This window comes from Scyliorhinus torazame, chromosome 21 (genome assembly GCF_047496885.1).
Source record: "Scyliorhinus torazame isolate Kashiwa2021f chromosome 21, sScyTor2.1, whole genome shotgun sequence".
In the NCBI taxonomy this organism is placed as follows: Eukaryota; Metazoa; Chordata; class Chondrichthyes; order Carcharhiniformes; family Scyliorhinidae; genus Scyliorhinus; species Scyliorhinus torazame.
In genome coordinates, this window is record NC_092727.1 from 72,850,448 (window position 1) to 72,877,186 (window position 26,739).

Sequence of the window (26,739 nt, forward strand, 5' to 3'; positions counted from 1 at the left end):
GTAATCAAATTTAATTCTGGTCAGCCCTTTTAATACATTCTCTCAATCAATGTTTAGCCCATCACTCTTGGATTCCTTTAGGCCTGTCACTTCTACGCGTGGGTCTCCAACACTACGCCCTCAGGCTTGCTCTTTCTTCAGAGTCAGAGAGAGAGGGATATATGAACTTGAGGGTTGGTATGGAAAAGGAAAGCATGATTCTCAGGGTCAGCAGAGAGAGAGAGTCAAGACCTCACAGTCACAGGCAGTGAGGAATGAACTCCGAGTTAACAGAATGAGGACTATAAGCCCCAGAGTTAGCAGTGCTAAACTCCATTATTCTGGAAAGGTTCAAGCTCTCACAGTCAGCAGGGATATTATTCTAACTTTCAGTTATTAAAATGAATCCAATCTGTTCCAGAGCCTGAACGTCTTATTCGTGTTGTTGCTGTTGCCGCTATTTGAAGGGTTCATCTATCCTCAGCTTGAGAAGAGAAAGCTCCTGATTCAGTAAGAACATCCATCTATGCTTCATCTTACCCAGACCTTCAAAATGTCTCAGAGAATGTCCCTTAATTAACGTATCTTAGAGAATACGGGCAGCAGGGCAGCACAATGGTTAGCACTGCTGCCTCATAGCGTCAGGGACCCAGGTTGGATTCTGACTCTGGGTGACTGTGTGGAGTTTGAAGGTTCTCCCCATGTCTGGATGTGTTTTCTCTGGGTGCTCCAGTTTCCACCCACAGTCCAAATAACAGACTCAAGGGGCTGAATGGCTCACCCCTAATTCATACCTTTGTGCATTTTTGTGGTGGTTCGAGGCAATACCAGGTAGATGTCGTAATGAAGAACAAAATGTTTATTGGCAACTAACAAGATTAACTTATATACAGGCACAGTGTTTCTATACAGGTGTGAAAACTCTGCCTCCTGGGTTTACTCTAACCAGAACCCCGCTCCCTGGGACCCGCATTTTTCCATCATTGGTTGGGATTCACGTGCTCCCACATGATAGATCCCGAGCCAGTCACGTGGAACACAAGGACACGCCTCTTAAAGGGGCCACACTACCACATCCCTCCCCCTTAAGTCCCTCAATTAATGTATGTGCAAACAACCTGTATACAAATATTGTGTACAATATAAGACTGAGGAATACAAGGGGAGAGAGTCCAATCAATCAGATTTCCTGGGCCTCGAGGATCATCTTAATCCCCCAGCTAGTTCCTCCAGCTCGGAGATCGCAATGTCGTCACTCTTAGCAGATCGTTTTGGAGGTCAACCAATTCCGCAGGATTATTCCCTTCTGTAGCTTGTTCCTGGATCACTGATGGGGCCTCCTCGAGACTTTTGGATCCCCTTTTTTCTGGCTCTACCACAGGAGCATGGGTGCTGCCTGCCGGCACCAACTGTTCCGAGATTGGCGTTGTCGTTCCCTGGTTCTCACGTGGTCAAGGAGTCCTGCCATCCAAACGTGGGAAGACCAGGTCAAACGGGTCCTTAACCGATGGGCCATCAATAATTCTGCTGGTGTGACGCCTATAGTAGCAGGAGAAGTCATGTTGTAGGACAAAAGAAAGTTGGCCAACCTAAGACATAGCGGTCGGCTGGACTGCTTCTTCATATCTGCTTTGACAACTGCACAACTCTTTCCACCAACACTTTTCAGACAGGGTGATAGGGAGCTGATGGTATTGAGAATGCCATTCGTTCTAACAAAAATCCTCACCAGTGAAGAGGGTGCCCTTGTCGGACACTATCACGTTACTGAGTCTGCCGGGGTCATTGTCCACTTCTCTTGAACCTCCAACCACTTTGAATGGGTGCGACCGAAACGATGAACATCTTGTCCATGAAAGGACCAATGATATCCACATGTAGCCTTGTCCATGGATCTCTGGGCCATTCCCAAGGGGGGAGGTTGGATGCAGGGGACATCTGTTGTGTCTGTCAGGGACGCACTGGTGCACCATGCTTTCAATGTCCTTTGCCTATACCAGGCCGCCCAATATGGCTACTCGCGAACATTTTCATTATTGTCTGGCCCAGATGGTCACTATGTAATTTTTGCAACAAGGGCTCTCGAGTCGGGGTGGCAAGGTATAATTCCATCCTCAAACATGAGTTTGCCCTTACGAGTGAGATACGGTCTTAATTGGTCAGATTTTCTGTGGTGTCACTCAGTTAAAATCATGCATTTCACTTTGGACAGGACTGGGTCCCGTTATGTCCAGGTCTTTATGTGGCCAAATGAAACTGGCAAGGTGTCCAAGACATTCAATGCCAAGACAATTCTTTGAGGTAACGGCATGGGTGTGAGGTACTTCGGAAGTGGGAACCATCTCAATGCATCTGTGTACCTGGCTTATGCTGAAAGATATAGCCATAGGCCGCCAGCAACAAAGCCCACCATTGTACTCTTGCAGAGGCAATTGACGGTATTGGCTTATCCTCATGAAGAGGGCAAGCATGGGCTTGTGGTCCGTTATGACCACATAATCCAGGGAACTACAAGCCGGTGAGCCTTACGTCAGTGGTAGGGAAATTACTGGAGAGAGTTCTTCGAGACAGGATCTACTCCCATTTGGAAGCAAGGGGTCGTATTAGCGAGAGGCAGCAAGGTTTTGTGAAGGGGAGGTCGTGTCTCACTAACTTGATAGAGTTTTTCGAGGAGGTCACAAAGCTGATTGAAGCAGGTAGGACAGTGGATGTTGTCTATATGGACTTCAGTAAGGCCTTTGACAAGGTCCCTCATGGCAGACTGCTACAAAAGGTGAAGTCACACGGGATCAGGGGTGAGCTGGCAAGATGGATACAGAACTGGCTAGGTCATAGAAGGCAGTGAGTAGCAATGGAAGGGTGATTTTTTGATTGGAGGGCTGTGACTAGTGGTGTTCCGCAGGGATCAGTGCTGGGACCTTTGCTGTTCGTAGTATATACAAATGATTTGGAGGAAAATGTAACTGGTCTGATTAGTAAGTTTCCAGACGACACAAAGATTGGTGGAATTGCGGATAGCGATGAGGACTGTCAGATACAGCAGGATTTAGATTGTTTGGAGACTGGGCGGAGAGATGGCAGATGGAGTTTAAACCGGACAAATGTGAGGTAATGCATTTTGGAAGGTCTAATGCAGGTAGGGAATATACAGTGAATGGTAGAACCCTCAAGAGTATTGACAGTTAGAGAGATTTAGGTGTACAGGTCCACAGGTCATTGAAAGGGGCAACACAGGTGGAGAAGGTAGTCAAGAAGGCATACCTTGCTTGCTTTCATTGGCCGGGGCATTGAGTATAAAAATTGATAAGTCATGTTGCAGCTGTACAGAACCTTAGTTAGGCCACACTTGGAGCATAGTGTTCAATTATGGCCACCATGCTACCAGAAGGATGTGGAGGCTTTAGAGAGGGTGCAGAAGAGATTTGCCAGGATGTTGCCTGGTATGGAGGGTATTAGCTATGAGGAGAGGTTGAATAAACTCGATTTGTTCTCACTGGAACGACGGAGGTTGAGAGGCGACATGATAGTGCTCTACAAAATTATGAAGGGTATAGACAGAGTGGATAGTCAGAGGCTTTTTCCCAGGGTAGAGGGGTCAATTACTTGGGGGCATAGGTTTAAGGTGTGAGGGGCAAGGCTTAGAGGAGATGTACAAGGCAAGTTTTTTACACAGAGGGTAGTGTGCCTGGAACTTGCTACCGGAGGAGGTGGTGAAAGCAGGGATGATAGTGAGGTTTGAGGGGCATCTTGACAAATACATGAATAGGATGGGAATAGAGGGATACGGACCCCGGAAGTGCAGAAGATTTTAGTTTAGACGGGCAGCATGGTCGGCACAGGCTTGGAGGGCCGAAGGGCCTGTTCCTGTGCTGTACTTTTCTTTGTTCTTTGTATGGTTGTAAAACATCAGCTGTGAACATATCGGTGAAACATTTTGACACCGTAAATTACAGCAAGGCCTTCCACCTCAATTTGTGCATATTTACGCTCAGCATCAGATAGCGTTCTTGAGGCAAAAGCAAAAAGCCTCTCTGAGCCATCTTCCAATGTAAGGGATAGAACTGCCCCTATCCCATATAGCAAAGCATTGCAGGTCAGAATGATGGGTTTTCCCAGGACAAAATGTAGACTTGAAGATTGCAAGCCCTGTTTGACATGCTGAATGACTCGCTCTTGTGGTTCCTTCCAATGCCATCGCATGGATTTTCTTCACGGGCATATGCAATGGTGCCAATGTCATTGTGAGATTTGAAATAAAACAACCATAATGGTTTACCATCCCTGGGAAGGACTTTAATTCGGCCATGTTCTTCGGTGCCAGGACTTCTCTTATGGTTCTCAACTTGTCTTCAAGTGGGTGTCAGCTTTTTGATCTACTTTGAAAACTAGGTAAAGGACCTCACTAGCTTTTAAAGTGCACTTCTCGCGCTTCAGTCGGATTCCTGCATCTCTGATTCTTCTCAATACCTTTTCTAAACTTGCTAGATGCTCCTCATGCAATGTTTCTGTTATGAAGTCGTCATCCAGGTAGAGCACAACATTTGGGATGCCTTGAAGGAGATTTGCCATTGTGCGTTAGAATATCGCACAGGCCGAGGAAATGCCAAAGGTAATCTGGTTTATGGAAAAAGACCTTTATGCATGTTAATTGTTGCAAACTTTTGGGAACCTTCATCCAGTTCCAATTGCAAGTATGCATGACTCAGGTCGAGCTTGGTGGATGTCAACTTCACATAAAGATCTTTAATACATGGAATTGGGTATATATCTACTTGGATTGCCTGGTTGATTGTAAGTTTGTAGTCCCTGCATATCCTAATGGCACAGTCTGGCTTTAATACAGGAACGATAGGGATTGCCCATTCAGAAAACTGCACAGATGTAAGGATTCCAGATGCTTAAATTCGGCTGTCACCTTTTGGTGCAAGATCTTTGAAAGTGACAACATAAATGGACAAGATAGTCAAGAAAGCATACAGAATGCTTGCATTCATTGGACAGGGCATCAATTATAAAAATTGACAAGTCATGCTGCAGTTGTATAGAACCTTGGTAAGGCTGCACTTGGAATATTGCATTCAATTCTGGTCGCCACACTACCAGAAGGATGTGAAGGCTTTGGAGAGGGTGCAGAGGATGATTTACGAGGATATTGCCTGGTCTGGAGGGTGTTAGCTATACGGAGAGGCTGATTAGACTAGGACTATTTTCATTAGAACGAAGGAGGTTGAGGGGTGACCTGATAGAGGTCAACAGGATTATAAGGGACATGGATAGAGTGGATGGGCAGGCACTCTTTCCCAGGGTGGAGGGGTCAGCCAATTGGGGGCATAGGTTTAAGGTCCGTGGGCAAAGTTCAGAAGAGATGTACGAGGCAGGTTTTTTACACAGAGGGCGGTGAGTGCCTGGAACGCATTGTCAGGGGAGGTTGTGGAAGCAGATACATTAACGGCATTCAAAAGGCATCTTGACAAACACATGGATAGGATGGGCACAAGGAATTGCTGAGGGTTTTGGCCAAGGTTGTATCATGGCCAGTACAGGCTTGGAGGGCCAAAGGGCCTGTTCCTGTGCTGTTTTGTTCTTTGTATAAGTCTTGCTCTAAAAAACTTTTGAGTGTGGGTTGACATAAATCCTGGCTTTTACTCGCTTTATTTGACCTAATTTGTTCTTGAAAACATCCTTGTTCAAGACTTCCTGAAAACTTCGAAATTTGTAAAAATTCCAACCAGTTCAACTTGATTTGTCGTATCCAATCCCACCCCATCAGACTTGGTCGATGTCCCTCGACAATGATCATAGGTAACTGGGCATTTTGTTGCTGCTATGACACTGGAGACATGGTTGTTCCCAAAATATTTAGGGTGTCCCCCTTCCTTGTATGTCACCAAGTGAGCTGTTGTCTCACTCACGTCCAAAGACTGAGCACCATTTGAAGACATTTAAATGCATGGACATCCACAACTGTGCCCGACTCCCCGGTGTCGACCTCCATCTGAAGTGGTCTTCCTTTTACTGTCAGGGCTATCTCAGTGAGTTTTGCTCACTCTCACCATGTGCAATCTTTTTGTTTCAGATACTTCATCTGAATTCTCCACCACTTTGGGCACTGGGTGCAGTGGTTTGCTACCCTTTTTTTGAGTTGGTGTGTTCTGGTGGGCGGAGCAATGTGCCTGGATACGGCCCTTCCGATTCTACCAAAAACAAAACAACTCTCTGCGGCGGCACGATTCCTGGGCGTGATCTCCCCTGCACCGATAAGAGTCATCTTGACTCCTGGGCTAATGGCCCAACATTTTTCTTGGCCACTGACTATGATCCTGTTCCTGGGATCGTGGTTGAGCTTCCTCTGTGCCTGCGGATGTGGCTGCGCGCCTTGCAGCTATACTGCCCCATTATTGGCTCACTTTGCTTTCTTGCACACTTTGATGCTCTGACACGCCCCTCTCAGCACACTCTGTTGTCTGGGCGATCTCAATCACCCTGTCTAAGGTAATCTCTATTTCAGCCAGAAGCTTCTTTTGGACACTTATGTTGTTAATACCGCATATTAAACGATCATGGAGCATGTCTTCCAGTGATACACCAAACACGCAGTGCTTGGCCATTTGTCTTCGTCTGGTAATGAAAGTGGAGATAGTTTCTCCTGGGTCCCTGATAGACAAATTGAACTTGTATTGCTGTAATATGATCGAGGGTCTGGGGTTGAAATTCTCCCTGACCAGCTTCACCGATTGGTCAAATGACTTTGGGCGGGATTTACCGACTAAATCATTGTATGTTTTTCGGCGGTGGAGGCAGCCCGCCAGCGGGTTTTTCTGGTCCCGCTGTTATCAATGAGATTTCCCGTTGAATGCACCCCTCGTCACCGGGAAACCCGTGCGCTGTCATGGGACCGGGAAATCCCGCCGCCATGAGCTGTTGATACATTCCACCCTTTGTTTCATGAGTGTCCAGGGACGTCAAATTTCTTATAAGGTTGTGGGTTGTGGCCCACAAACTCTTAATAGGACAACTTTCTGTTTATGCGTCTCTTGTCATTTCATTTCACATGAAGAAGCAGTGAAACCGCTCAATATACTGACTCCAATCTTCGGTCCCTTGGTTGAATGGGTCTAACTTCCCAATCATGGGCATTTTTCACTCACTGTTCTCTGGTATAATTGATGCTTTCCGAGAAGAGAAAAGCAATAGTGATAGAGACTCAATGGTTAGGGGAATGGATAGGAGATTCTGTGGTTGCGATCGAGACTCCCGGAAGGTATGCTGCCTCCAGGCTGCCAGGGCCAGGGATGTCTCGGATTGAGTCTACAGGATTCTTCAGGGGGAGGGGGAGCAACCAGAAGTCGTGGTGCACATAGGCATCAACGACATAGCTAAGAAAAGGGATGAGGATCTAAAAAGTGCTTTTAGGGAGTTAGGTTGGAAGCTAAAGAGCAGGGCAAGCAGAGTAGTGATCTTAGGATTGCTACTGGTGCCACGTCCAAGTGAGGCAAGGAACAGAGAGCGAGTGCAGCTGAATACATGGCTACATGGCTGGTGCAGGAAGGAAGGCTTCAGATATGTGGATCATTGGGATATCTTCTGGGGAAGGTGGGACCTGTACATGAAGGACGGATTGCACCTAAACTGGAGGGGCACCAATATCCTGGCTGAGAGATTTGCTCGAGCTCTTCGGGAGGGTTAAAATTAGTTTGGCAGGGGGATGGGAACCAGAGCTATGGATCAGAGGATAGGGTAGCTGTTGAACAGGCAGAAATAGTATGCAGCATGTCTGTGAGGAAGGATAGACAGTTGATAGGGCAAAGTTGCACTCAGGGGAATGGGTTAAAGTGTGTCTGTTTCAATGCAAGGAGTGTCAGTAATAAGGAAGATGAACTTAGAGCATGGATCAGTACTTGGAACTACGATGTTGTGGCCATTTCGGAGACATGGATTTCACAGGAGCAGGAATGGTTGTTCGATGTTCCGGGGTTTAGATGTTTTCAGAAGAATAGGGAGGGAGGTAAAAAAGGAGGGGGAGTGGCACTGTTAATTAGGGAGTGCACCACAGCTGCAGAAAAGGAGGTTGTTGAGGAGGGTTTGTCTACTGAGTCCGTATGGGTAGAAGTCAGAAACAAGAAAGGAGCAGTCACTTTATTGGGAGTTTTCTATAAACCCCCCAATAGCAGAAGAGAGATAGAGGAACCGATTGGACGGCAGATCTTTGAAAAGTGCAGAAGTAACAGAGTTGTTGTCATGGGTGACTTCAACTTCCCTAATATTGACTGGAACATCCTTAGTGCAAATGGTTTGGATGGAGCAGATTTTGTCAGGTGTGTACAGGAAGGATTCCTGACTCAATATGTAGATAGTCCGACTAGGGGGAGGTCATATTGGATTTGGTGCTTGGCAACAAACCAGGCCAGGTGTCAGATGTCTTGGTGGGAGAGCATTTCGGTGACAGTGACCACAACTCCTTGACCTTTACCATAGTCATGGAGAGGGATAGGAACACACAGTGTGGGAAGGTATTTAATTGGGGAGGGGAAATTTTACTGCTATTAGACAGGAGCTGAGGAGCATAAAGTGGGAACAATTGTTCTTGGGGAAATGCACAACAGCAATGTGGGGATTATTTAAGGAACACTTGCTGCGAGTGCTGAATAGTTTTGTCCCACTGAGACGAGGAAGGAATGGTAAGGTGAAGGAGCCTTGGATGACCAGAGACGTGGAGCTTCTAGTCAAGAGGAAGAAGGAATCTTACGTAAGGTTGAGGAAGCACGGATCTGACTCGGCTCTAGAGGGTTACAAGGTAGCTAGGAAGGAACTCAAAAATGGACTGAGGAGAGCTAGAAGGGGGGCATGAAAAAGCCCTGGCGGGAAGGATTAGGGAAAACTCCAAGGCATTCTACACTTATGTGAGAAATAAGAGGATGATCAGAGTGAGAGTAGGTCCAATCAGGGATAGTGGAGGGAACTTGTGCCTAGAGTCTGAGGAGATGGGGGAGGCCCTAAATGAATACTTTGCTTCAGTATTCACTAGAGAGAGGAACCTTGTTGCCCATGAGAACAGTGTGAACCAGGTTAATAGACTCGAACAGGTTGATATTAAGAAGGAGGATGTGCTAGAAATTTTGAAAAGCATCAGGATAGATAAGTCCCCTGGGCCTGATGGGATATACCCAAGGTTACTACTGGAAACAAGGGAGGAGATTGCTGCGCGTTGGCGATGATCTTTGCATCCTCACTCTCCACTGGAGTAGTACCGGATGATTGGAGGAAGGCGAATGTTGTTCTCCTGTTCAAGAAAGGGAATAGGGAAATCCGTGGTAATTTCAGACCCTTCAGTCTTACGTCTGTGATGAGCAAAATATTGGAAAGGTTTCTGAGAGATAGGATTTATGATTATTTAGAAAAACATAGTTTGATTAAAGATTGTCAGCATGGCTTTGTGAGGGGCAGGTCAAGCCTCTCAAGCCTCATTGAATTCTTTGAGGATGTGACGAGGCACATTGGTGAAGGTCAGGCAGTGGATGTGGTGTATATGGATTTCAGTGAGGCATTTGATAAGATTCCCCATGGTAGGCTCAATCAGAAAGTTAGGGGGCATGGGATGCAGGGAAATGTGGCTGTCTGGATACAGAATTGGCTGGCCGAAAGAAGACAGCGAGTGGTAGTGGATGGCAAGTATTCCGCCTGGAGGTCGGTGACCAGTGGTGTCCCACAAGGATCTGTTCTGGGACCTCAGCTCTTTGTGGTTTTTATAAATGACTTGGATGAGGAAGTGGAAGGGTGGGTTAGTAAGTTTGTCGATGACACGAAGATTGGGGGAGTTGTAGATAGTGTTGAGGGTGTTGCAGGTTACAACAGGACATTGACAGGATGCAGAGCTGGGCTGAGAAGTGCAGATGGAGTTCAGCCTTGATAAAAGTGAAGTGATTCATTTTGGAAGGTCAAATTTGAATGTTGAATACAGGGTTAAAGACAGGATTCTTGGAAGTGTGGAGGAATAGAGGGATCTTGGGGTCCACATACATAGATCCATCAAAGTTGCCACCCAGGTTGATAACGTTGTTAAGAAGGCATATGGTGTGTTGGCTTTCATTAACAGGGGGATTGAGTTTAAGAGCCGCGAGGTTTTGCTGCAGCTTTATAAAACTCTAGTTAGACCACTCCTGGAATATTGTGTCCAGTTCTGGTCGCCTCATTATACGAAGAATGTGGATGCTTTGGAGAGGGTACAGAGGAGATTTACCAGGATGCTGCCTGGACTGGAGGGCATGTCTTATGAAGAAAGGTTGAGGGAGTTAGGGCTTTTCTCACTGAAACGAAGAAGGCAGAGAGGCGATTTGATAGAGGTGTACAAGGTAATGAGAGGCATGGATAGCGTGGATAGCCAGAGACTTTTCTCCAGGGTGGAATAGCTGTCACGAGGGGACATAATTTTAAGGTGATTGGAGGAAGGTATAGGGGAGATGTCAGTGGTAGGTTCTTTACACAGAGAGTGGTGGGTGTGTGGAATGCACTGCCAGCAGAGGTGGTGGAGTCAGAGTCATTAGGGCCATTTAAGCGACTCTTAGACAGGCACATGGACAGCAGTAAATTGAAGGGGTGTAGGTTCGGTTGATCTTAGATTAGGATAAAGGGTCGAAACAATGGTGGGCTGAAGGGCATGTACTGTGCTGTACTGTTCTATGTTCTAAACTTTGTAGCAGCTGTACGCATGCTGAATAACTTTACGGGGGCACCTCTGTCCTAATTCCAGCCCTTTCTCCGGGCTATAGGTTAGGCAGGCTAGATCCATACACATATGGTTAGCATATTCCCAGCAATCACTCGTGAGGGTTGTCCTTAGAGAACAATAATCAGAGCTCCCATTATCCTTCCTGTTCTTTGGTTGTTGCACCCATAGGCGACACTGTTATTGGGGTGTACCCATAGGCTGCCATCCTCACACTCGCCTGCATCTGGCGGGGTGAAGCACATATATCCGGGGTATCGTAGTTTGATCTGCTGGTCTTCAGTTCGTGTGCCGTTTGTGGTTCGGGTTTTCTCCCATTCTGGGACAAGGAATCCCAGGTATCACAGAAATATGCAGTACATTCTGGGGAGGAAATCAAGGTAGCATCTGTTATTTTCATCAATATTTGAATCTGTTTTTTTTGAAAGTGTCTTATGACCTCCCTCCTTTTTTGGTTAAAAAAAAATGAAACAACCACACCCAAAAGTAAAATTAAACAATAATAAAAAAATAATATTGTCACCTGGAGGGTTGGTTATTAATCCGTGTTTAAGGGGTTCTGGTTTCCTGGGGCTGTATCAATGCTATAAGCAGGATTGTTTTAGAATCCGTGTTACGGGGGTTGAGAGTGAAGGGGTTCCTGCGGCAGGGGTCAGTGCCACCCACATGAGAAGGGTGTGGGGTAGGGTAAAGAGTTGTTGGTAGCTGGAGCTGTGTGGGTTCGAGTGAAGAGGCGCCCTTGGAGTGTTCTCCTGATGTGAGTGGGCTCAGAATTGTGCCATGAAGGAAATATCCCAAATAAAGAAGTAAATATGTGAAGACTCAATTCCAGTGGGAATGGATACCTACGTTCTTTATCCCAAAGCCAGACTGCTGTTGATTGGAGGATTATGACACAATATAACGTGGAGTGGGCGGGAAAGCTTTTGCAATTGGGTGAATGTGTGGAGTGGGTGGAAAAAGCTTTTACAATAAGGGACTAAGTCATCCTGATACCTCCTCAGAAAAGGGAACCGATATGGGTGGGATTTGGCTACTGGTTACCCACTGTACTACCACCTCTAGTGGTGAACCCCAGGTCAAATGGTTTTGGGAGTCTCGGTACCGGGGTGCCATAGGGGGTAAGGTTTGCTGACGCCCCGTCTTTTTGATCAGAGTCCCCTCGGTCTGGGTTTTACTCCTGAGGCCATGTGAATTGGAGCTGGAAGAGGCGGGCATGGTTTGGTCCCAGAGGCACAGAGTGGGGGTCTGGAGTCTGGGGCACAGGGTGTGGACCATGGTTTAGGTCTGGTGGTCAGCCATTTAACATTTAACATATTTGTTTTCCTGGTAGGCCAGGTATGGCCGAGGTCGTGGGATGTGTTGAGAGTAGTGCAGGATCCTCCTGTATCCTATAGGAACTCGACGGGGCGGCCTGCTACCTCGCCTTGTACCAGGGGTCTACCTATTCTATCCCATTTAGCATTATACACTCATGTCGGTGAGGCCAGACACCATCATGCGCCTGGTTCTAATTGGGGGTATACGTTACAGGGAGTGTCCATGTCATCTATCAAGGTCATTGTGGCCTGTCTGGTAAGTCCGCCCAGTGGCATTGGTTGTTGGTACTCGTTGGAAAACTGTTGGTGAGGTTGGGGATGTTGTTGGGTGCCATACACTCCCTAAAAAATGGCCGACCTGGTCGCTGTTGTAAGACTTGGCTTGTGAGGGGGGTGGGTGTCGTAGTTCGGCTCGGTATTGTTCCACTGGTGGGGGTGTGTGCCTGGGGTTGGTTTTGTGTCCCCGTTGTCTGGGATTGGGGGATAATGGGGGTCCGCTCGGGGCTAGGGTTCTCTGATCCGACGGTCAGTAGGGGTGTACAGGTGTGGGTGTCCTGGGTTTCCAGTTCCCCTATTTCTGTTTCCCTCCTCATTGCGCCACACCGGGCCTGGATTTGAGTGGATGGGTTCATTTTGCCTGGTTTGGTGGACTTGGGTAAGCTTGTCCTGTTCTCAAACGCGAGTCATTTTCTGGATGGCCCAGTCTTCATTCTGAGTATCATCTTCAGGATTGTAATTCTTACACGCTTTCCTGATGTCGTGGGTGGCATAGGTTATTAGGATACGGATCCATGTGGATCGGGGGCGTGGGTCCAATTGAGCTCTATTTAACTGCCTGAATACACCAACAAATTGATTCCAGAGCCGGCCAGCGTATGTCGTCGGATGTTCCCCCACGCCCCAATTATACCCTATAACGATCAGAATGACTGTCTTCATTTATAGCCCTGTTAGGTCACCACAGGTCACTGACCAGAACCCCGCACCCCAAGCCCCGAACTGATCTCTCATTGGTCAGGATTTACACACTCCCACATGATAGACCCTTGGACAGACCTAAACCACAGTCCACACCCTGTACCCCAGGCTCCAGACTGCAGGGAGCTGCACCACCACAATTTTGTATAATGACAGGACCAAAGATCTGGGAATGTCATGAAAGACTGAAGCTGGTTTATCTCATTTATGATCCTGTAACAGGCGCCTAATGGTGACTCGTTCTTAAATAATGGAACCAAGTGTGAAATCCCCATTAACAGGACCCCTGAAGGGAACAGGTATCATCTGTAATCCCTTGATTAGATTCCAGCCTGTAACCAGAATATGTAACTCCAGGTGTTACACCAGTTTGTGATTATAAACCCCTGGCATAAATAACCCAATTAGACGTCAGCCTGTAACTAAGTCCTGGGTATGTTACTCTATGTTTAAACTACCCAAACCCCTTGATGCACTATCAATTACGACGAGACGAGAGTAGAGAGTAATTGGGGCTTTATTAAGCAGAGATAAACCTCCTGCAGCTGCTGCCGAAATGGCTGTAGCTTGGTGAGCACACACATTTACACTCCGCCTACTGGGCGGAGCCAGCAGGCAGGGATCTACCCCCGTACCTGTAGTACAGGAGCCTTACCGTATTACATCTCGTATGTGATATATACAACAGTGGTGACTACCACATTCACTCCCTGTTAAAAAAAGAGTTCAGCGGGGCTGGTGGAAAACTATTTACATGCATTTTAAGGTTAACATTTTGGGGAAAGTTCACAAATTCAGCCGATCGGGTGCCTTGATCCTCCATTGTGAGCGCCGCAGTCCCAGTGGCGATGCAGGTGTCGGCTCGGTAGCTGGAGACTCCGGGAGCGTGTAGACCTCATCTTCATCCCCGGGTGAGACCAAGGGGAGGACGGAACGTCCTGGAGCGGGGGCTGTGGTGAGGTGCGCTGGGGGTAGGAAGGGTTGTGCCGGGGCAGAGGGAGGGGGGGGGGACCCAGTTGGTGCCAGGTCCCTGAGGGAGACTGTGTCTTGGCAGCCGTCGGGGTATGGCACGTAGGCATACTGCGGGTTTGCATGGAGTAGTTGTACCCTCTCGACCAACGGGTCTGCCTTGTGGAGCCGCACGTGCTTGCGGAGGAGAACGGGTCCTGGAGCTGCCAGCCACGTTGTGAGCGAAACCCTGGAGGTGGACTTCCTGGGGAAGGCAAGGAGGCTTTCATGGGGGGTTGCATTAGTTGCCGTGCAAAGTAGCGATCGGATGGAGTGAAGGGCGTCAGGGAGGACCTCCTGCCAGCGGGAGACCGGGAGATTTATGGACCGTAGGGCCAGCTGTACAGCCTTCCAGACCGTCCCATTCTCCCGCTCCACCTGCCTGTTTCCCCGGGGTTGTAGCTGGTCATCCTATTCGAGGCGATGCCCTTGCTAAGCAGTGACTGACGCAGCTCATCACTCATAAAAGAGGATCCCCGGTCGCTGTGGATGTAGGCCGGGAAACCGAACAGGGCGAAGATGGTGTTGAGTGCTTTGATGACGGTGGCAGACGTCATATCGGAGCATGGGACGGCGAAGGGGAATCTGGAGTATTCGTCGACCACGTAAAGGAAGTACGTGTTTCGGTCGGTGGAGGGGAGGGGCCCTTTGAAATCCACGTTGAGGCGTTCAAAAGGGTGGGAGGCCTTCACTTGATGCGCGTGGTCTGGCCGGTAGAAGTGCGGTTTGCACTCCGCGCAGACCTAGTAGTCTCTGGTGATAGCCCTGACCTCCTCAATGGAGTCGGGCAGATTGCGGGCCTTTATGAAGTGAAGGAACCGGGTGACCCCTGGGTGACAGAGAGCGTTGTGTAGGGTCCGGAGTCGGTCCACTTGTGCGCTGGCACATGTACCTCAGGATAGGGCATCGGGGAGCATGTTGAGCTTACCGGGGCGATACAAAATCTCATAATTGTAGGTGGAGAGCTCGATCCTCCACCTCAAGATTTTATCATTTTTGACCTTGCCCTGCTGTGTGTTATTGAACATGAAGGCAACCGACTGTTGGTCAGTGAGGAGAGTGAATCTCCTGCCGGCCAGGTAATGCCTCCAATGCCGCACAGCTTCCACGATGGCTTGGGCCTCCTTCTCGATGGAGTGCCGAATTTCGGAGGCATGGAGGGTGCGGGAAAAGAATACCACGGGCCTGCCTGCCTGGTTGAGGGTGGCGGCCAGAGTGACGTCTGATGCATCGCTCTCGACTTGGAAGGGGAGCGTCTCGTCGACCGCGTGCATCGCGGCCTTGGCGATGTCGGCCTTGATACGGTTGAAGGCCTGGTGAGCCTCGGCCGTCAGGATGAAAACGGTGGAGTGAATGAGTGGGCGGGCCTTGTCTGCATAGTTAGGGACCCACTGGGCGTAGTATGAGAAGAACCCCAGGCATCGTTTGAGGGCCTTGGGGCAGTGGGGGAGGGGGAGTTCCATGAGGGGGCGCATGCGATCGGCGTCGGGCCCTAGAACTCCATTTTGCACCACATAGCCGAGGATGGCTAAGCGGTTGGTGCTGAACACGCCATGAACACTCCTTGTTGTACGTTAGGTTGAGGAGTTTGGCGGTGTGTAGGAATTTGGAAAGGTCCTGCTGGTCGTGACCGCAGATGGTGACGTTATCCAGGTACGGGAAGGTGGCCCGCGGTCCGTTTTGGTCCATCACCCGTTGGAAGACTGAGACCCCATTGGTGACGCCGAAGGGAACCCTAAGGAAGTGGTAAAGGCAGCCGTCCGCTTCAAACGTGGTGTACGGGTGGTCCGTCTTGCGAATAGGGAGCTGGTGGTAGACAGATTTCAGGTCCACTGTCGAGTGACTGTAGTCAACGACAATCCTGTTTTTCTCCCCAGTTTTCACAACTACCACTTGGGCTCTCCAGGGGCTATTGCTGGCCTCGATAATGCCTTCCCGCAGCAGCCGCTGGACCTTGGACCTGATGAAGGTCCTGTCCTGGGCACTGTACCGTCTGCTCCTGGTGGTGACGGGTTTGCAATCCGGGGTGAGGTTTGCAAACAGAGAAGGCGAGTCGACATTAAGGGTCGTGAGACCGCATACAGTAAGGGGTGGTAGGGGCCCGCCGAAGTCAGGGTTAGACTTTGGCAATTGCACTGGAAGTCCAGGCCGAGTAGCAAGGCAGCACAGAGGTTGGGAAGGACGTAGAGCCGGAAGTCGCTGAACTCTACGCCCTGGATGGTGAGGGTGGCAGTGCAGTACTCCCGGATCTCCACGGAGTGGATCCGGAGGCCAGGGAGATTCTCTGGTTAATGGGGTGTACCGCGAGGGAGCAATGCCTTACCGTATCGGGGTGGATGAAGCTCCCAATTGCTCCCGGGATCAAGAAGGCATGATGTCTTGTGCCATCGACCTTTAGTGTCGTCGACGCGGTTGCGAGTTTGTGCGGCCGGGACTGGTCGATCGTGATGGAGGCGAGCTGCAGCTGGTGTTGGAAGGCCCATGGCTGGTCGGCAGGTGATGAGTGGCCCGATGAAGTGCCCGACGAGCAAGGGTCCTGAGGTGAGGAAGATGGCGGCACCCACGGGGCGCACGTGGCGGGCGGCATTAAAGATGGTGGCGTCCACGGGCCGCATGTGTCCTGAGGCAAGCAAAATGGCGGCACCCACGGGCCGCACATGGGTTGCAGGGGCGAAAATGGTGGCGCCCATGGGTTGCACGTGGGGGGATGCAGGAACAATGGGCCTGGTTACAGCGGCGATCGACCGGGCCTGGCACACAGCAGCAAAATGTCCTTTCTTCCTGCAGGCCTTGCAGAGTGCGCTCCGCGCCGGGCAGCGCTGCCGGGGGTGCTTTGTTTGTCCGCAGAAGTGGCACTTGAGTCCCCCGGGGTTGGTTGGCTGCCGCGCGGCGTTGGCTGACGGCGGTCGCTGGTGGGGACCACGATGGGGTGGTCGCTGGTGGGATCCAGGAGGGAGGCGCCGTGCGGTCGGGCCGTACGCTTGTACATTACGGGAGGCGACCGTTAGTGAGATCGTGAGATTTTTGGTCGCCGCGAGGTCGAGGGTAGCCCCTTCTAAGAGGCGCTGGTGGATGTACGCCGACCCTATGCCCGTAACAAAGCGTCCCTCATTAGGAGTTCGGAATTTTCAATGGCCGAGACGGCCTGGCAATCGCAGTCCCTAGCCAGGGCGTGCAGGGCACGCCAGAAATCTTCCACAGACTCACCGGGGAGTTGATGCCGTGTGGACAGGAGGTGCCTGGCGTAGAGCTTGTTGGTCTGCTGAGTGTAGTTCTCTTTCAGTAGCGCCATGGCCTCGGCGCAGGTAGGCGCATCCCGGATGAGGAGAAAGATATCGGAGCTCAGCCGCATATACAGGATCTGGAGCTTCTGTGCCTCTGAGGGTGGTTCTGTCGCAGATCCGATATAGGCTTCAAAGCAAGCTAGCCAATGTGCAAAGGCCGACTTGGCGTTGTCTGCTTGAGGGTGCAGCTGCAGCGATCCGGCTTGATGCGGAGATCCATCATTGCAAAATCTCTGCTTAATAAATTGATGCACTATCAATTACGACGAGACGAGAGTAGAGAGTAATCGAGGAGTTACGTGGAGATGTATAGCCTCCTGCAGCTACTGCCAAAATGGCTGGAACTAGGCGAGCACACACATTTATACTCCGCCTACTGGGCAGAGCCAGCAGGCAGGGATCTACCCCCGTACCTGTAGTACAGGAGCCTTACCGTATTACATCTCGTATGTGATATATACAACAGTGGTGACTACCACACCCCTTGAGTAGATGCAAGTTTTAAATCTCCCTTGCTTTGATGTTTAAATCTCTGATGATTAATTCACTAGAATCATAGAATCCTTACAATGCTGAAAAAGGCCATTCAGCTCATCAAATCTGTAATGACCTTCTGAAAGAACACTCTAGCTAGGCCCAATCCCCTCTCCTCTCCTTGTAACCTGACATAACCTTTGGATACATGGGGGCAATTTAGCATGGTCAGTCCGCCTAACGTGCACATCTTTAGACTGTGGGAGGAAACCAGAGCACCAGGAAGAAACCCACGCAGTCACCCAAAGTCAGAATTGACCCTGGGTCCCTGGCACTGTGAGGCAGCGGCACTAACAACTGTGCCATCGTGCCGTCCATGTCTCTCTCTAATGATGATTAATTCATTCTCTCTCTCATTCTGATGATTAACTCAGATTTACTGCTACCCTACAGGCCGGTCACACGGATGTCTATAGGAATGCTGGGAGCTGCTGTTGCATTCTGCATCACTGGGATTGTCCAGGTGCAGATTCAGGTGAGAAAATGATTCATTCAGTTGGAAGCTACAGATTGTTTTATAGCTTTCATTTAATCATTTGTACATTTTTGAGAGAATATTTGTTCATGGTTGATTTTATTACTGATTGAGGAAGGTGGCTCAGATTGACTGAAACTACATTTAGCCTTAAATACAATTGTTAGAGGCACATTTACCCTGAGCTGTACCTGCCCTGTGAGTATTTGATGGAGACAGGGTAGAGGGAGTTTTACTCTGTATCTAACTCCGTGCTGTACCTGTCCTGTGAGTGTTTGATGGTGACAGGGTAGAGGGAGTTTTACTCTGTATCTAACTCCGTGCTGTACCTGTCCTGGGAGTGTTTGTTGGAGACAGTATAAAGAACCCTACAGTGCAGAAGGAGGCCTATCGGCCCATCGGGATTTCACCAACCTGTCGAAAGAGGTCCATTTCCCCCATCCTATCTCTGTAACCCCACCTAACCTGCACATCTTTGGAAACTAAGGGGCAATTTTTATCATGGCCACTCCATCTAACCTGCACAACTTTGGAGTGTAGTAAGAAACACGAGCACCCGAAGGAAGCTCACGCAGACACAGGGAGAACGTGCAAACTCCATGGTCACCCAAGGCGGGAATCGAACCCGGCCCCTGGCACTGTGAGGCAGCAGTGATAATCACTGTGCCATTGTGTAGTGAAGCTTTACACTGTATTTAACCCCATGCTGTACCTGTCCTGGGAGTGTTTTATGGGGACAGTGTAGAGGGAGCTAAACTTGATTTCTAGCCCACAGCATTCTGTATCTGCTCTGGGAGTGTTTGATGGGTACAGTGTTGAGAGAACTTTACTCTGTATCTAGCCCCGTGCTGTACCTGTCCTAGGAGTGTTTGATGGAGACATTGTTGAGGACGTTTTACTCTGTATCTAACCCCGTGCTGTTCGGTAGCACAAGTGGATAGCACTGTGGCTTCACAGCGCCAGGGTCCCAGGTTCGATTCTCCGTTGGGTCACTGTCTGTGCGGAGTCTGCACGTTCTCCCCGTGTCTGCGTGGGTTTCCTCCGGGTGCTCCGGTTTCCTCCCACAGTCCAAAGACGTGCAGGTTAGGTGGATTGGCCATGCAAAATTGCCCTTAGTGTCCAAAAAGGTTAGGAGGGGTTATTGGGTTACGGGGATAGAGTGGAAATGAGGGCTTAAGTGGGTCGCTGCAGGCTCGATGGGCCGAATGGCCTCCTTCTGCACTGCATGTTCTATGTTCTATGTACCGTCCTGGGAGTGTTTGATCGGGTCAATATAGAGGGAGCTTTACTCAGTATCTAGCCTCATGGTACTCCTCTGCTGTGAGTGTTTGGTGGAGACAGCGTAGAGGGACCTTTACGCTGCATCTAGCATACCCCCAGCTCTACCTTCAAACAAACGTCGTGCCATGAACAGCCGCTGAAGGCTATTTAATTCCAAGCCTCATTGTGCTGGTGGTTGCAGTGGGGAAGGTGCTAAAATGTGGGCAGAACTGAACATTTCTTGGCCGATAACGTAGAAACTTCAAACTCTTCTGGATATTCTGGTGTTTGACAAGGACATTTTTTCACAGAAGTGGCAGGTTATGCCTCCATCGGACGGTATGACTGAATTGAAAATATTTAATGGAGCACCGTGCCAATTTAACATTGATTTCTTGGAGCATCACGTTGTAACAGACCCACATACGGTAAGAATGGATTCTGCTGCAGCTACTTGTTTATTGACCATATCATCAGAAGAATCGATGGGGAATGATAGTTTTAAAACGTACGCTTATTTTCAAAGTGAGCAGCAACATAATGCATCAAGAAAGTTAGGAAGACTTGGATTTATATTGCTCTTTCACATCCTCGCAGCGTTCCAAAGTGCTTCACAACGACTGAAGTATACTTGTAGTGCATTTAATAAGGACACGAGGAGTGTACACTGAACAAAATAAGAAACAAAGATATGTATACTACGCGGTAAATCCCTACCAGGTTCCTCCTCTGGTCGGTGCCTTACTGGCCGACCTTTTATACATTGGTTAATTGAGATACCCCACCCATAGTGGTGGAATTGTACTCAGCTAGGAGCACAGGGAAGATAAACATTCACACCCCATAGGTTCCGTGCGGGATATTACAATGCAGTCATTGTTTTAATGTAGAAACATAATAGCCAGTTTGTGCACAGCAAGATTCCACAAACAGTGTTGTGATAATCTGTTTTAGTGATAGTGGTTGAGGGATAAATATTGGCCAAGATACCAGGGAGAACACCTGGTTTTCTTTGTGTAGTACGATAGAATCTTTAACATCTGCCGGAGAGGGCAGAAGGGCCTTTGTTTAATGTCTCATTCTGATAGATGGCACCTCTGACCGTGCAGCCTCCCTCAGTACAGCATTAGAGGGTTAGCCCAGATTTGGTGCTCAAATATCTAGCATGGGGCTTGAACCCCCAACCTTTTGACGCAGAGACCAGAAATGTTGGGATTCTACTCCATCATCCCACGTGAAATAATTAAAGTATGTGATGAAAAATGTTGGAAAGTGCAAGTGACAAGCTGGTGTCGTCAGCTCCAGGTTACCCTTGATTCCACTTTACTTACCCCTGCTTCTTGGAGCTGCCATGTATAAGATAGCAGTAGACCCTGAGGAGAGGGATGGGGGTGAGAGCACAGAAGGCCTGGAATGCCCCCAATAGGGGAGAGTGCCTTGTAATGGTCTCTCCATGAAGCAGGCCCTGAGGCTTGCTGGGTGAAGGCTTCAGTCTAGGCTTAGGCCTTTAATGGGCCTTCAGTCCTGATCATCAGACAGTTTCAGCTCATTTAAGGTACTTTTCTGGGTTCCTCACACCGTTGGGCTCCAACTTGATGACCTCCTGGGAGTCAGGGGTGTGCTCTCTGTGAGTAATCACTGAGTCTTAACTCTGGACAGTGGCTTGGGGCTGTGCCAGGTAAAGCGGTGCAGGCAGGAGTCCTGTTCACTCTGAACACTGTCCCAAAGGGGAGAGTCCCCATGCAACCTATCTATGCTGTCTTGACTCCCAGTCTTATCTTCTTTATGTCAGTAGGTTGCAGAAAAAATAATTTGGGAAATTAAACTCTTTACCCATAGTGCACATTGCTCAATAAAATAACACCTCCAACAGAAAGAGAATACCAATGACCAATTTGCCAAATTCTCTTAATAACCTTTGAACTGGGTCCAGAAGTGTCCAACAACGCTGTGTACTGACAACACTGCCGTCTAGTGACTGGTGTGAAATATCCATCAGTAAATTACATTGACTTGTTTCTGCACAATAAAATCCATTCAACTCCACGAGCACCTTTTCATCTCACTCGATCAATGTAACCTTCCATTCCTAATTTCTCGCTCATATGCTTAGCTCACTTCCCTTAAATGTGTTTATAATAATTGCCACCATCCTATGAAGTGGCAAGTTCCATATTCTAAACGGTCTTATCGGTAAAGAAGTTTTTTCTCAATTTCCTCCTTGATTTATTAATTTTTGGCTTCTAGTTTTTGACAATTTCCCACTCTATGCTGTTCTCTACCCTATTGAACCCTGACATAATTTCAAAGACCTCTATCAAGTCACACATCAACGTTCTGTTTTCTCGAGTAAAGAGTCCAGTCTGTTCAGTCTATAAATTGTAATATCCCGCACGGAACTTATGGGGTGCGAATTATTTTCTTCCCCATGGTCCTTGCGGAGTACCAGTGCCCACACTTGGGGCGGTGGATCTCTATTGACCTTTGTATAAAAGGCCAGCCAATAAGGTACCGAGTAGAACAGGGATCTACCGTGCAGTGTAAATTTTGTGTTGTAAATAAAACTATGGGCGGGATTTAAATTCTTCGGCTGTGCCTGCTGACTGGAAATTCCCGCCCGAGGTCAATGGACCTGTACATGGTCCATGTCCCGCCTGTGGCAATCTTGTAGCAGGCGGTGGAGGAGGGTGGGGGGGGGGGGGGGGGGGGGGAGAGAATCCAGCCCCATGTTTCCTTGTTTTACTCAGTGTGGACTCCCAGTGTCCTTATTAAATAAGTGATAAGATAGGCTGAGAAATGTAAGCAGGAAAGTATGCAATACTGACAATTGTTTTCAGCTAGACTTCAAAGCCCACACTCTATCCATTCAGCCCCATGACCTGCACCTTTAGGTGAGCCCAAGATTGACAGGAGGCAGGTTAACGCTTTGTATCCTGATCCATCCAAAGCTTCAATGGTCAATATCTACAGATATAACTCCGAAGAACAATTAACTCCTGCGTATAACAACATGATCTGGTCTGCACTTTGGAATTGTTTAAGCAGCTTGCTCCAGAAATATGTTCTGTAGCGAACATTGTTTAATTGTCTTGTGCTGTTGGACAAGAGTTATCACCTATACAAACCTCACTCCTGTGGCCATTTTGTATGATGTCCCTGGACAGGGAATGTCAAATGGCTGACCACCATTAAGCGATCCTACTCTCTATGCATCTTATGTCCACACTTGTTCTTTCCAGCAAGAGCTTATGGGTTGTGTTCAGGTTATATATCTGGACCGATGTTGCCCTCCCTTACATGAGGGTGGCGTGGCCAATTGTAGCTGCTCCTTCCAACTTACCAAGGTAACCTGACCCTTTACAGGTTGGAGGACAGTAGTTCGCAATGGTGATGGCGAACTCGAAGGTCATGGGTTCAAGTCACACCATGGCGGTTTGTGAAATTGAGTTCAATAAATGTAGTGATTCGTGGTCTACACCAAAATAAAAATGATCGCAATAGTTGTTGGATTAAAAGAGTCATCTGATAACTGATGCTCTGTGGCCTATGTGTGAGTCTAGTCCCACAGTGTGTGACTTTATTGTAAAATAACACTTTCACAGGGCAACTCGGAATGGTTAATATAACCTGAGGGACTCAGTCACATCCTGAGAACAAAAGGGAACAATCCTGTGCGCTGTGTTATATGGTTCGTTTTGTGAGGGCCACGAAGAATCCAGCACGAGTATTAAGGATACAAAGAAATAACATTTATTTACAATAACATATATATACAACAGTAGCAGCAACTTCGCTTGCTGCTCACTCCTTCCTGCTGGTTTCAAACTGGCCAGCTTTATTTATACAGGGAGTCTGCTAATGATTTCTCCGCCCCCCCTCATTGGTGAAGCTCATACTCCCACAGGATTGTGGGATTGTCATTAGTCCCCAGCCAATGGTAAGCAGGCAGGTTATAACATCCCTCCCGCCCAAAGTCCAAGGAATCCACCGAAGACCCTGGCGAAGGAGGGCGTCGGACTCGTTTTGCCGCAGGCCGGACACCATTTGCACGAGGCGCTGGATCGGGCGGCGTGGAACGAGACGGAGACCGGCGCTTCCGTGATGAACAGCGTAATGGTTGTACATCCATGGCCCGTGGGCCCGAGAATTCCCCCTCTGATGCGTCCTATGTCTCCATCTCGGAGTCAAAGTCTGCTGCCTCCGGCGTCTCTATCTCCACACTGTTCTGTAACGAGGCTTTGAGTGAGGCACCAGAGGAAGATTGTGAGGACTACTTTCCATTGTCTCTGGTCTCTGTGGCTGTAGAAATGAGCTCCGGGGGCGGGGAATCTTTGGAAGGGATATTCTTCTGGACCGAACGTGGTCTACATGTTTGCGCTGGAGACGACCCTGGGCTTGCACCTGGTAAGATATAGGGCTCGTTTGGTGAAGGATTACGCCAGGGACCCACTGGGCACCACCAGCAAAATTCCGAACGAACACTGGGTCACCGAGGGCAAACTGCCGAATCGGCCGATGCCGAGAAAATCCCTGTCCCTGCCGTTGTATGCGGCGTACTTTTGCGCCAATGTCCGGGAAAACCATGTTAAGGTGGGTGCGAAGTCTCCGGCCAATTAGGAGTTCTGCGGGAGCTACCCCAGTCACCGCATGGGGGGTGGTCCTATACGAAAACAAAAAGCAAGCCAGTCTCGTGTCCATTGACCCAGAAGACTGCTTCTTTAGGCCTCGTTTGAATGTCTGCACTGCGCATTCTGCCAACCCATTTGAAGCCGGGTGGTAAGGGGCAGTGCGGATATGGCGTATGCCGTTCATCTTCATCAACCTCGCAAACCCCTCACTTGTGAATGGTGTGCCGTTATCTGTGACCAGCACCTCGGGGAGGCCATGCGTACTAAAAGACAAACGCATCTTCTCAATTGTTGCGCAGGACGTTGTGCCTAGCATCTTATGCACCTCTAGCCATTTAGACTGGGCGTCGTTTAATAGAAGGAACATGGATCCTTGAAAAGGGCCGGCAAAATCCGCATGCAAGCGCACCCAAGGCCGCCCTGGCCATTTCCAGTGAAGTAGGGGCACGGCCGGCGGAAGCTTCTGATGCTCCTGGCAAATGGAGCAGTTTTGGGCCACCTTCTCAATGTCGGTTTCGAGGCCTGGCCGCCAGACATAACTCTGGGCCAACATTTTCATTTTGGTCACACCTGGATGCCCATTGTGCAAGACTCTTAGTATCAGCTCCTGTCCTTTTTCCGGGACAATCACACATGTCCCCCACAAGAGGATGCCGTCTTCCGCATTGAATTCTGACAGCTTGGAGGAACATGCCCGCAACTCGCCTGGGAGCTGTCTATGCTGCCCACCATACAGGACTATGTGCCGAACCTTTGACAGGACTGGCTCCGTCTGGGTCCACTCACGGATCTGTGATGCCGTGACAGGCAAGGTGTCCATAAAATCTAGGGTTGCAACCACCTCACAGGTCGTGGGGGTCGACATGGGGCCGGTTGATAAAGGCAATCGGCTCAGTGCGTCGGCATTCGCTATCTGCGTTCCTGGTTTGTGCTCCAGAGAATACTCGTATGCAGCGAGCAACAAAGCCCAGCGCTGGATCCATACGGAAACAATGGGCGGTATTGGCTTATCCTCTCTGAAAAATCCCAGCAGAGGCTTATGATCAGTCACGATAGTGAAGTGGCGGCCATACACGTACTAATGGAAACATTTCACCGCAAAGACCACTGCCAGGCCCTTCTTCTCGATCTGCGCGTACTTTTTTCCCGCTGCAGTCAATGTGCGGGAGGCGAAAGCTATCGGTCGCTCGGCCCCGTTCTCCTTCTTGTGGGACAGGACGGCCCCAATACCATACGGGGATGCATCACATGTGACGAGCAAAGGCTTTCCAGGATCATAGTGGGTTAGTAACCCAGATGACGACAATTGTTGCTTTACCCACCAGAAAACGGTTTCTTGCGGCTGACCCCAAACCCAGGTGTGATTTTTCTTTTGCAGAAGGTGCAACGGGGCCAGCGTAGTTGCCAGATTGGGGAGGAACTTCCCGTAATAGTTTACGAGGCCGAGAAAAGAACAAAGAACAAAGGTGCAAAGTGTCAGTCGGGGCGGGGGCCTGTTGAATTGCGCGCACCTTCTCTGCGACGGGGTGCAAACCTTCGCGGTCCACCCGATAACCCAGGTAGACGACTTCCTACACCCACTTTGTGCGACGTAAACGGACTCCAGCCTCCGAAAAGCGTCTAAGGACAGCCTCCAGATTTTCCAAATGTTCCTGCTCCAAAATCCCTGTGATCAAAACGTCATCTAAGTAGACAGTGACACGCGGTAAACCTCTCAAAATGCCCTCCATAACGCGTTGAAAAATAGCGCAGGCAGAGGATACTCCAAAGGGCAAACGTGGATATTCATACAGGCCCCGGTGTGTATTAATCGTTACATATGGTCAGGAGGCAGGGTCCAGCTCTAACTGTAGGTAGGCGTGACTCATATCTAATTTTGTGAACGAGAATCCACCTGCAAGCTTTGCGTAGAGATCCTCTATGCGAGGCATTGGATATCGGTCGAGTCGGGAAGCCGTATTCACTGTAAGTTTATAGTTGCCGCACAAGCGAACTGTGGCATCTGGCTTCATTACAGGTACAATTGGTGCTGCCCAGTCAGCGAAATGGACAGGCCTGATAATACCCAAAGTCTCCAAACGAGTGAGCACGTAAGGCACCAAACGAGTGAGCACGTAAGGCACCAAACGTAAGGCACCGGGCGCGCCCGGAAATAGCACGGCGTGGCTCCTGGTTCGATTTGGATGCGTGTTACGGCCCCTTTTATTTTCCCCAAACCAGGCTGGAATACATCTGGGTATCGTCCTAGCACCTCAGTCAATCCTCCACAAACAGTTTTGAGGATGTGCTGCCACTGCAACCGCAAATGGCGCAACCGTTCCTGACCCAACAGGCTGGGCCCATGGCCACGCAATAAGTGGGAAACGCCCCTCCTGGTGTCCATAAACACCAGGGGTCATCGAAGTTCCTGCAATGTCGAATGGTTCCCCCGTGTAGGTGGCCAACCTTGCCTGTGTGTCGGTTAATGTAAGGGTCTGTATACCCTGCTTGATGCGGTCGAATGTCCTCTGGGCGATCACGGAGACCGCTGCGCCAGTGTCCAACTCCATCT

General features: G+C 49.2%; 1 protein-coding gene across 4 annotated transcripts in view; it reads left to right on the forward strand.

The window, feature by feature from the left end:
* LOC140398353 (solute carrier family 15 member 2-like) overlaps positions 1-26,739 on the forward strand; it is a 689,895-nt gene that overhangs the window by 544,247 nt on the left and 118,909 nt on the right. For all 4 annotated transcript variants that reach the window (XM_072486942.1, XM_072486941.1, XM_072486944.1 and 1 more), the window contains 3 exons: positions 401-489; positions 18,219-18,300; positions 19,872-19,988. In XM_072486942.1, coding sequence (XP_072343043.1) covers positions 401-489; positions 18,219-18,300; positions 19,872-19,988 — 288 coding nt within the window. The remainder of the gene's footprint in view (positions 1-400; positions 490-18,218; positions 18,301-19,871; positions 19,989-26,739) is intronic.